This window comes from Cavia porcellus, unplaced genomic scaffold, assembly GCF_034190915.1.
Source record: "Cavia porcellus strain 051 isolate PalLab524CR breed Dunkin Hartley unplaced genomic scaffold, mCavPor4.1 scaffold_31, whole genome shotgun sequence".
Lineage (NCBI taxonomy): Eukaryota > Metazoa > Chordata > Mammalia > Rodentia > Caviidae > Cavia > Cavia porcellus.
Window position 1 is genome coordinate 22093327 of NW_026947514.1, and position 12582 is coordinate 22105908.

At 34.1% G+C, this 12582-nt stretch overlaps 1 protein-coding gene across 5 annotated transcripts in view; it reads left to right on the plus strand.

Moving 5' to 3' along the window:
- The window catches only part of Cep128 (centrosomal protein 128), a 422276-nt gene that overhangs the window by 328934 nt on the left and 80760 nt on the right, over positions 1–12582 (plus strand). For 4 of the 5 annotated variants that reach the window (XM_063241248.1, XM_063241247.1, XM_063241250.1 and 1 more), the window contains one exon: positions 9073–9096. In XM_063241248.1, coding sequence (XP_063097318.1) covers positions 9073–9096 — 24 coding nt within the window. Of the gene's footprint in view, positions 1–1295; positions 4424–9072; positions 9097–12582 lie in introns of those variants that run through there. The other variant, XM_063241251.1, reaches the window with a different exon arrangement.

Genomic DNA, 12582 nt, shown 5'->3' on the forward strand with positions numbered 1-12582 from the left:
GGGGAAGAGGAGGAGAAGTAGGAGGAGGGGAGGAGAAGAGAAAGAGAAAGAAGCAAGAAACAAAAATGAACTTTTTGGATCTAAGGACTGGTTGATATATTTGGCATATGTACTTACACATAGGAAATTTTTAAATATTCTTTTAAAGTTTAAAAATTGCTCAAAATTTTCCCTACTTCCCTCCTCCCTTTGGTCCATCCATCCCCTCTAGCCTGGTCTATATATCATTCTGTCCACTTCAGACACCTGTGAGACTTTTTCATGGTGATCTCTGTGAGACAAGAACTGTGAGGCGATCTTCATAGAATAGCAACAACCTAGAATTGGAGCCACCGTACTTCCCGTGAAGGGCCTAATTCTGACACTTTCGATAAGACTTCTATTCTTTTGCAACGACTCCACCCTGCATTATAAAATGAAGATAGCTATAGAAAATACATAAGCAGATAATCAGACTGTGTTCTAGTACAGCTTCATTCATAGACACTGAAATTTGGATGTCATTCAAGTTTCACATTATGAAACATTATTCTTACATTAATTTTGTTCAACCAACTTAAGCTGAAAACCATTTTACATTCATGGTCCTATAAAAATAGGAGGTTGGCTGGACTTGACCCAGTTTGCTAATTCCTGAACAAGTGTAATGGTAATGTATTTTTTTTTTTTTGTCTTTTTCCTTTTTATTTTACAAGATGAATTGGCATGGGGCTAGTCCAAGAACAAATTTTTGCGTTCTGCAGAGAATAAATTTCTGTTGGTAGAATTTAGAATAATTTAGCAGAGGGAAAGAAAGTGTAATTTTTTACTTTCCTACACGTCTGCATGCGTGTTGCATCAGTGTCAGTTATCCAAGGGTAAGGCTGTGAGTGCTGAGTATCCTTAATTACTGGCTACAAGTGCCCTGGTCGAACTGTTATCAAGATATTCTCTTCCTTACTTCTTCATTTCTTTACTTTGGAATTTAGGATCAGTTACTTCTAGGATGATTTCGTGAAAGCATGGGTGTTGAGGACACTGAGCTAAATCACTCCTCTGTATAATCCTGAGAAGTAAAATGTTTAAATTTCTCTAAACTTTGTGAATTCAATTTGGGGGAAGCATTACTTGGGGAGCTATTTTAAAAATAGTATATGATATCATTTTCTCTCAGTAAGAAATGTAAAAATTAGTTTGAAATTACCCTTATCCTTATTAGTGTTATTTTTATAGCTATTGCTATTTCTAGAACTTCCAATTACCTTAAGATAATAGAGCTTTCCAACCCTTTCATAACTTACCTCTCTCTTAAACAGCCGAATCTGCTATTTAAAGTTCCATCATGGGAAGAAGGTAGTCAGACTGCAGTGAAAAATCAGAATGGAGCTCAATTTGAAGAAAAGCAGTTAAGTATTTCATAGATAGCAATATTTAGGAGGTAGAAATTAATAGTCAAATTCTCTGTGCTTTATTTTAGGGCATACAAGATAAGCTAGTTTTTAGTTAAGTGTTTAAGATTCACATCCAAAGAATTTGTTTGGGGTATATTCTTTTCCTTCAGTTTTCTTGCTGTAGTTTCTGATTGAATATCAGAAGGTAAGCAATCAGTTTAGTTTTAAATCCTTTCCCTTATCTGTGCATGTATTTTAAGAAATGGAGATTAATAATACAGCTTTAATATAAATCAGATTAAATTAGGAACCAAGAAAAACCTAACTGAAGCCAGCCGAATATATTACTTTAAAAATTTCTGTTTACAGCTTGAGTGTCTTTATCATCAGCCCCTGTAGTGTAGAATGCCGAGAGGTAACTATACATGGAAGGAAGCACATGGAAATGAAGAGTGAGAATATGCCATTGCCATTATGTTCCTTATGCTTTAATCTCTGAACAGTATTATGTAAGTGACTCTCCAAGTAAGTTAGTCTGTAGATTATTGAAATTATCCAGAGGAAAGCATTTCTGGAGGTGGACTATTTGCTTGTACCATTTGATGACTCAGCTGTATGACATGCTTGATAGTCAGTGAAATGTGTTATAATTAAATAGTCAGAAGAGAGGACATTGGGCCAAAATATTTCATAGTTTTCTGTGTATGCATGTAGGTTTTTTTTGGGGGGGGGGCGGGAATTCTTCACCAAGATGCCCAGCCAACACATGAACTTCAGGGAAACAAAAATGACAACGTCAGCAAATACTAGCAAAGGGACTGTCAGATAAACACCCCTTTGTACATCTGAAAATGGAAGTATGCCCATTCTCCACAAATTGTCACACGGCTTGGTCATGCATTGTCCCATAATCTGCCTTGCAATACTGGTTTGGTTGTATAGGAGTTCTCTAATATATGACTCACAGCTGGACACAGGTTCTATTTTTTGAAATGTACATCCTTGCAGAAAGTATGTCTATCATGTGCTGGTTTCTGAGTTTCTGGATTTGTTTACTACTACTTGCCTCCTGTTCCTGTGTTATCTTTTTTGAAACAGTCAGTCTTAGTAATTATATTGATATCATTTACATAGCCTCTCATCAGCACTGTAGTCTTCATTTTATCTACAGATTTTTCAGTTGTTTTCCAATCTAGGTGTCACTCACTGAAAAGTGCTCCTATTATCTGGTACAGCAGTTTCACTGTGGAATTGGAAAGTCCCAAGAGAAAGATAATTTTATTTCTTTTGCAGTTTATTTTATTTGTAGCCACACTCCATAGATACCCACCTGCCTGTACACTGTGCTTTAAAGCAGAGTGTTGACTGGATTCTTGTTATAAACAACAATAAAAATTCCCATTGGTTTGCATCTGAAATACAAAGTAAATATCAGATTTTTTAATGTTAGTTTCATAGTGTTTCTAGAAAACTCTTTATTTTCCCTTTCAGGTTATACTTTCCAGACTGAAATCTGTAACACAAAAGCAAGCGACCTCCATTCACTCTGCTTGCATTAACCCATACATGTACCCCACTTCTGCATTTTCCTTACGAGTAGGTGCAAATCATATCATGCTTCAGTATAAGTACAAACATAGTACAAACATAGCCTTTCCTAAACAGTGTCAAACTCAAGTGTAATGGGAACAGTCTTTTGGCAAACAAAACTGCAAATGAGGATGCCATTCTGAGAATGAAAAAGACCCCACAGAGGAACATCTGGATGTCCCTCAGTTGTCTGTCACAGCAGTTGTAAAACCTGAAAGAATATTGAAAAATGGAGAAGATAGTGTGAGTCTCTTCTTAAAAACTGAATTTGTTCCTGCTTCTAGTTCTCCTAGGAAACACAACTCAGAGTAAAAAGCTGGTACCAAATATTTTTAGATACCTTTTGTAGGTCAGGACATGATATATCCCCTTAAACTGACTCTTTCAAGGAGAAAAAGAAGGAAAAAAAAAAAAAAACTGAAACAAAATTCTTAACACATTAATCAGGGGGCAACAATCGTACCTACATTGTACATTAAACTGACTTGTCTTGATAACTCAGAATGTTGAGAATTTTATGGGCAACTTTTTTAGACAAAATCTTGATTCTTTGTTCTGAGGTTTTTTTCTTTTGTCTTCTGTTTCAATATTTAGTTTTGTTATTTTTTGACCCTGAAGCAGGCAATTTGAAAAAGGCACCTAAGCAGCTAATAAATTGAGTTTTTGCTTATTTGTTTGCTTGTTTGTTTGGTACAAGGAATCACACTCAAGACCCCTGTACTTGCCAGGCAGGCACTCTGCCATTGAGCTAAATCCCTAGCCTGAAATGAATTTTTAAAAATTGCCTATAGGTACCTATTAGTGGCTAAATTAAACACTGAATGACTGGAAAACCAGTGGAGGCTACACTAATACCAGTCCTCCTAAAGCTTTTTAAAGTGAAGAATAACCGACTATTAATAGGTACCAGTGAAATCTCCTGTATAAATCATTGATGGATTTGGTATATTCAAAGCCAGTTTATGTCATTATAATGCTTTTTTAATGGTGCTACATTGAGAGTGCAATTTTATTTCTTCATTTTGCTTTAATTTATTTTTAAACATCACATAAAATGCTTATTTTTTATTGATGGTCAATAAAGGCCATCTTCCTTGCTTTTTACTACCTTGAAGTTTGGGAACAATTCTATTTCAAATTACTTCTGTGTCCTTCAATTATTAAAAAGTGACTAGCAAATTATTAAATGTAATGGAGTGCTATAGGGAAATGCCCAGAAGAAAAAATGTACGTGCTATTTGTCTTGGATTCTACATCGTTTATGTAGGAGGTATGCATGTGGATGGCGGAGTTGACACTGACAGAAGAAGACCTTGCAGTGTTCTCTTTGGATGAAACTGAGTACATTTTTCTCCCAGAAGAGAGGCTTTGTGCTTTTAGAATAGCATGGCAAAGAAGTTCACTGTCAATATTTCTTGAAAATTACATGTCCATCATGAGCCTTCAAACCAAGAGATGTTTTCAAACGTATTTTGTACTCTTAAAGCTTCTTAGACTTGGAAAAGATAGAAATTCTTGTTATACTTTTATGCCAGTGTTGTCCTTTTCATATGCTAATGATGTATTTAAAGCATTCTTGAAAAATACTGCATTGTTGTGATAAAGTCACTGGACCTGTTCAGCTATATTTATCAGAGGCAGAAGAATTCTGATTACTGAGACCTTTAAGATCCTAATTTGTCTCATAGCTGTGATGGCTGAGTCAGTACATCTAATTGATTGGTTCTACTGAATCAAATAAAATGTTAATTATCAGGTATTCAGATAGCAGTAATCCATTTCACACTCATTTCCTAACTTAGCCTACACATATTTGCCCATCTCCAGTGATGCTAATGAATTTGCCTTGGTTGATTTCTAAGTTCTAATGTATACTCCATTGTGACCAAGCAGCAAATGAGTATTTATAGCTCAAGGCAGGTTACTAACCTAATCATAAAAAGGTTAGACCTTACACTTGCCAGGCAGATACTCATGCTGCTGAACTAAATCCCCAGCCCCTAATCATAGAGTTAAAAATACATTTTGATAGTAGATTCTCTCAAACTATAGTTCTCCCTACTTGATCTGTTAAGCTCACAATAAATTAAGACATAACATCTAGCCACAAAGTATATGTAATACTCACTTACTGATAAGAACTAACTACCATATTTACACTCTCCATTGAACTCAATAACTATGTAGAGAACATGTACAGTCATTTAAGACTAAACATTAAAATCATTATTTGTTGCCATTGTAAATATTATTTAACTTTCCCTCACTTAGAATTAAAAAATTGTGGAAAAGGGAAATTCTAATCACAAAAAAACTGTGGCAACAGACTTTATCCTAATACTTTCTTTTTAAATGTTTGAAAGAAGTTTCTCCTTTAATTGCTTCTGTCGTTAAACTTCCACTCCATATAGATTTCCATATTTTTACCTCTGCCCTGGACTGTTACAGTTTTTTCATTCCTTGTTACTGGTGTTATCTAGAAACATTTCATAAAGAAGAAATAAATTGGCTTAGTAAAATAATACTTTATTTGCATGACAGCTTTACATCTTAGATATATCTGTTTGGAGGAAGAGGACTTGCAAGCCTATGGAAAGGATTCAGAGTCTACCTTCATTACAAGTGTGCACATACTTGTATGTGTATTGTATATAATATACATTTTTCTGATGAGACTCTTAAAGTCCATGATTGTAAAATAAAGAGCCACCAATTTATTAAACTGACCTGAAATACCATGATTATTGTGATGCCTGTATTTCTCATGGAGGTTATCTTTTCTCTCTAAGTTTTTACTCCCTTTCAGTGTCCTAATAATAGTGTTCTAGTGTTCCTCCCTGGATCCAGGGTAGGAAATGGGGAGAGAGAGCTTCTCAGGGATGGGAGTGTTGAATCTGCAGATAGAGCTGGAAGATAAACTCCTTTGAAGTGAAAATTAAGAGAGAAAAAAGAAATCACTAGCACAGTGAAAAGAAAACCAATGAATTAGGGAAAAAAAATTAGCTAATTGTCTCTCAGATAAAGGACTTTTATCTAGAACATATAAAGAATTTTTTAAAAAATCAAGCCCCCAAAATTCAAAGACTCAAACCAAAAATGGGCTTGTGAGATGAACACATACTTCTCAGATGAAGAAATACAAATGTAGAAAAGAAAAACGTTCAGCATCATTGGTCATTCGAGAAATGCAAATTAAGATAACACTGAGATTTCATCTTGCATCAGAAAGAATGGCTGTCATCAAAAAATCAACCAACAGCAAATGCTGATGGGGCTGTGAGGAAAGAGGAGCCCTTCTTCCTTGTTGGTAGGAGTATAGACTGGTGTAAAAACTGTGAAAATCAGTGTGGCATTTCCTTAAAAAATTAGGATTAGAGATCCCATTTGACCCAGCTGTTCACCTTGTGGATATTTTTCCAGAATTGAAAATATCGTACCACAGCAATGTGTGTGCACCCATGTTTATAGTAGCACAATCTGTAATAGCTAAATCTTGGAAACAACCCAGATACCCATCGGTGGAAAAAATGGATAAAAAAAGATGAGGCTTTTTTATGCAAAGGTATACTGCTCAGCTATAAAGGAAGATAAACTTGATACTTTTATAGGTAAATCTGTGCAACTAGAGATCATATTAATAAGTGAAATAAATCAAACTCGCATATGTAAACATCATATTGTCTCCCTCAGGTAAGAAATGTAAAAAGTAAGTAAGATTCAAAGGTACAATAGATACTGTAAAAGGGAAAGAAACTGCTCAAAAGTAAAGAACAATTGGGATGGGGGAAAGGAGAAAATAAGGAAGTGGGGAAAAATATATATATATACATATATATACACAAGAGAGCTAAGATAATTAAACTACAAATTCTATTCATGGAAAGGAACAATTAATGCTTATATTGTGATCAATTTTGCATACCTATATCTGATAATCTGAGCAACTGTTTTGAGGATAACAATATGCAATACTTGTTAAATTTTATCCAGTTTTGAAATTCTGTGTTGTTCTTATTTATTTTTTATTCTCTTTAAAAAAATTAAAAAAGAAAAGAAAAAACCCACCACCATTCCAGGTCTAGGTAGGCTAAACGAAGCTGAGAAAGATGTAAACAATTTTGCTGTTACTGTTTTTCCTATAACATAAATGGGCTTTTTTTTTTCTTGATGGGCTGTATCAGAGCTATAATATAGGCTTAAATTTTTCCTGTGTTAGTAACAGTAACATGAAAGAAAATATGCATAGATTTGTTTTATATGCAGATGTATGACTAGTTGATCTGTAGCAGAGATTTCAACTACAACTACTTTTTCAAAATATGTTTCTTAAATTTTAAAATAACTCCACAAGTATCACTAGTTCCTTTTTATTTCTAAGCTAGAACTAAGACCTATAAAACCTCTACAGTGTAGACAAATCTTAGTTAATCAGTATCTGGGGTGGGTGTCTTCTCAGCCATGGTTCAATGACAAATTACATGATTGAACTTTAGGTTTATCAGTTGAATTCTTTATTTCTCCAACTGCTGTTTCAGAAAAAGTATTTATTTTTTTCATTAAATGTTATCTCAAGTAGGAGTAGATTTTATTTGGATATTATTTATTAGCTCTTGTTTTGCATCAAATGATGTTGTTTAGACCATTTGAATCCATAATCTTATAGGCTATGTACATATTTTAATATGATTAATAAATATTTATGTAAAACAAATACTCTTAACATAAATTATAATGTCAGTTTATCTTTGCCAAATACCACAGGAGAATAAAAACAGACAGAATTCAATTTTGTTTTACTGTTTTGCCCTCGAAGTCGTCAGTTTCCAACCAGCTCTATGAGGGCTCTTAAAATGTGCTATCCTAAAGAAGATCAACCCACAAAGCTATGGTCTAGGGAAATCTTAAAGCCCAAATAGGGGCTGTAAATATTTTGAGTCTTTCAAGATGTTTCCTGTAAACTGCCCAAACGCTGTCTATATCTCTGTAAGGTAGCTAATGAGGTTCTCTTCAGTCTGCAAAGGTTGATAAAGCATTGTTGAATGGTTTTATTCCAGATGTGTTGTGAAAAAAAAACCTGGTAATAACAGAACAAAGCTCCCCTGAGGCATCTTGTGAATTTGTGATAAAGCTTTCAAATGTGACAGCACACAAGTTACCAATAAAGTAGCATTTATTTTAGGAAAACTGTGGGGGCAAGAATGAGGACCTCCCAAGGACACCAAAGTAATGCAACTAAACAGATTCCATTGCTAAAAACAATCTATTTGGGGGGCATTTTGCATAATATATTTATTTAGCATGTGCCCGCATAGCCAAACGTGTACCGAATAGAAGTGCTAAACTCAGTTTACCACTCTAAGAATTGGAAGTCTGGTTGCAGAAGACGGATCTCAGAGATGAGCCTTCTTTTTCAAATCCAGGGGAGGCTCTAGTTCACTCTGCTGCTAAGCATTTGTAAGTGCAAGTGAGTCCAGTCCCTGCACCAGGGACTTGCACTAGGGACCTGAGTAGAGGCCTTTTCATCCCCCCATCCCCAGTCCCAACGCCTTATTTCTTATGGTAAATGATTAATTTATTTTTCAGTAATGATTAATTTATTTTTCAGTAATGATGTATATATTAATTTGATTTAATGAAGTTATTCTTGGGCCCAAGGAATCTAGCTCAGCGGCTTAAGTGCCTGAAGTTATTCTTTTGCCTGAATTTTACTTCAAGATCACATTGTTTGCTGTCTACCTAATGAGAAAGTATATGCTAACTTTCATTTTGAAATCACTAATATTCATATATTTAAGTTTCTCTAATATTTATATATCTTTGAAGGTAAAGTTAACAATACAGAAATGGTGGTAAAATCTGTCCCTTTCGGTACTTGGACCTTAATTTATATTTAATGTTATATTGAACCCTACCATCAGATAAATGATAAAAAAATACAGTGATTCTTTTCAATTCCAGAGATCATTCTGAGTAGTTTCCGTTTTTTACAATTTTATAATAAGTACATAAATCATTACAACACAGAGTAAATAGAAAATCTGTAAAATGAGTAAACATGTAATAATTTGTTACAGTTTTAGTTTTATAATTATATATTATGCTTTATTTTCAGGACCGTGTAAATGCCTTAGAAATGGTAAGTTGGGGCATTTTCTTTCATCTTATATTAGAATTACTACTGTCTCCTGATGTGGATTTCAGAACACACCAAAGAAAACAGTTTCAAGAAACATTTCTAAAACTACTTCTAAGGGAATACTTTAAAGGGAGAAGTGAACTAAACTGTTTCTGAAAGGTATGTGGATATAGACATTTTAAATGAGGAAAAAAAGTAAATGTATGTAAGTGGTCACTACTTTCTCAAGACTGATATGCCAAGATACACTAATTTGTAGAAAATATAATTAATTTAAATATAACCCTTACCTTTTATATTTCTATATTTCAATTTCTAAAAAGATTTTTGATTAGAAATGAAATCAGAATGCTGTTTATACTTTGAAATCTACATTTTTCAATGTTCACATTATTTTCCTTGTCTTTATATGATTATCAAGGAAATAATTAAAGCCTGATGATTACTTTTCTGAATGATCTTATTGTAGGAATCTGGCATGAGGAATTAATTTTTAGGTGCATAAATGTAAAGAATACATGCTTTCAATATCTATTTGGAAATTATTTTTTAATTAAAGAAGAGAAGCAAATTTATTGTTTGAAGTAATAGATGAAGTGTGAAATCTCTACCCAGTATGCCAGAATGGTAACAGAAAATACTTATAATATTGAATGAAAGTTCAGAATACAAAAATCACATGTACTTTAATGATAACCTGGCAGCATACAAGAAAAGAACAGAAGAGGATTTGCAAAGCTAGTGACTTACTACTGCCTCTTTGCTGAGACACACTAATGTACCTAACTCCCACAACTCAGAAGAGCAAAGATATATTTTGGCTCACAGTCTGCAGAGGTTTCAGTCCATAGCTGGCTGACTCCAAGGCAGGGCAGCATGGCAGAGCGCCATGGCAGAGAGGAATTGCTTTTGGCCTGGCAGACAGAAAGCAGAGAGGGATCAGGGAGAGACGGTACCCTCCAGGCCAACACCCCATTAACCCCCACCCACCCAAAATCATTTCACCCCCTCAATCACATTTAACTGTAAACTCATCAGTTTACTGACCCAGTGATGTGGGTCACACACCCATGATCCAGTCATTCCCCAGAAGTCCTACCTATGACAGCATGAATCCTTTGGGGGACATCTAGATAAAAATAGGTATGAATCATAATACCTTGTTAGACAGGAACTATGGGTTGTGACTTCATTGCTTTCTGTTTTTAAAAAAAGTTGTGTAAATAGAGCTATGGTTCTTTTTTTTTTGTTTTTGTTTTTTTTTTTTTTTTTTGGTACTAGAAATTGAACCTAGGACCTTCACTGAGATATGATACAATCATTTTTATATTTTTATTATTGTTTTGGGTTAGGGTCTAAGTTGCCCAAGCTGGATTTGAACTTGGAAATTGTCTGGTCTCAGCCTCTTAGCTATTTTAGTTTTATAAATATCTTGCAATAATAACTGCAAATTAGAAGAGTGTAAAAATAAATTGTGAGCCAGGGATTTAGCACAGTGGCTCAAGCACCTGCCTCACAAGTGCAGGGTTGTGATATTGATTCGCAGTCCCCCCCACAAAAAGAGATATCAACTTAAAATAAATTGTGGTGTTACCTTATGATGAAATATTATACAGATATAAAAAGTCATATTTTCCAGAAAGTAAAGATTGCCATGCTGTTATGTGGAAAATATATATGAAGACATAAAAATGTGATGCGAATACTGAATATGCATATATTTACATTTTAAAATGCCTTTAAGGAAACTCATAAATACATCTATATATAGACATATATAGGTACATATATTTGTTTTGTAGGGGTTTATTGTTATGGTTGTTGAAACAGGGTATTGCTATGCAGTTCAGGCTACCCTTGAATACACTAGTAGTCCAAGCTGGGCTTGAATGAGGAGATCCTCATGCCTCAGCCTTCCAAGTGCTAGGATTAGAGTTGTGTTCTGCCACACCCATCTTACATAAAATAGTAAGATTATGTTGAGAGTACTGGTGATTCTTTGTATATTTTTAGGGAGCAACAAAAAATAGAAATCTTTTAAACTATAAAGCTAGTAAATAAGGTGTTTAGTTTATAAGTGAAAGGGGTGGAAATATGCTAACATGGCATATTTTTGTAAGCAAGTGATTTTGATTGACATTATCCAGCCCCTGCTAGGCAAGTAACTCATTCCTTAGATTTAACTGAGCCACTTGGAAAGTACACTGGCCTTCTAAGTTTCAGTATGATGACATTGTAGCTGAATAAAATGTTTAGTGTTTCTACACAGGTATTTTACTTTCCCTTAGGAATGTCTTGCCAACAAGATTTGGCTTGAGAATTAAATACTGTTTTTAAAAATATGGAGCAAAAACAGAATTTTTGAGCTTGAGGAGCTGGATTCAGTGTGCAAAATGCCATTTATACAGCATTTAGCACATTATATCTTTCTCAAGCCCTACATCTGTATAACTCTTCAAAATTAAAATAACTTCTCAGGCTATAAGAACCAAGAGAAAGTATGTATTATATACTACCAAACAAACCTTAGAGTATTGCTATCATTTTGAAATTGCTTACTTATTTAAGCATATGAATTACACCAATGTAATATCTGAAAATAAAAATTATATCAACAAATATGTATAACTTTATTTGTATTTGTCAATCTTCTTAAAATACCTTTCTTAAGACAATAATATACAACAGAATCTTAAGTGTCTTATTTTAAGAGTTCCTCTAGGATTAAAAGTAAAAATTAAAAATCTACATGAGAAAGATAAAACTGATTAAATGGCCCAGTTTTTAACATTAGCAGTTTTCTCAAGATAGTTTTAATTTAAAATAATTACCATAAGTAAAACCATAAAAATTAAAATACTCAGCAATGCTGTTAATGTTCAAATATTATGAAGTCTTTTGGCTTCCCTTAGCATCATAAGGAGTAAAACTTAATTCAGTTGGTAGACTGCTCAACTGGTAAAGTATTTTATAGTTCATAAAAGCAAATATGCTGAAGGCAATCTCAAGATCATTTATTATTTTTGTACAACTCAGCACTTGAGCCATTTGAAACTGTTCGTGTTCCACGTTCGGTGTTGGTAGGATTAAAAGCCATGAGGTGTTGCAGGGAGCGTGTCTGTCATGGTGATACAAATCTGGTAGGGTTTGAAATTTTATTTTTCAGTAGGGATTTTTAAAATAGATAGCTTTAAAGGTTCAGATAGCTATAATGCCTCAAAATAGCACCTTCTTGACATCATAAAGAAAAAGTTGTGGTTGCCACTATTTGTCCCTGCCCTGAGCTCACAGTCTTATTCCATTCTTCCTCCTGTTTTACTTTTTTCTTCCCCTTCTCCTAGGAGCAGGTAAGCTCCTTGGATTAGAAATTGCATTTTATTTGCATATGAGTCCCAAGGCTCTGTCAAAATTCGTGTTAGATCATGGAAATTCAATAAACATTTGTAGGGAAATTCAATAAACATTGTAGTTCATTGCAAAGGCCCT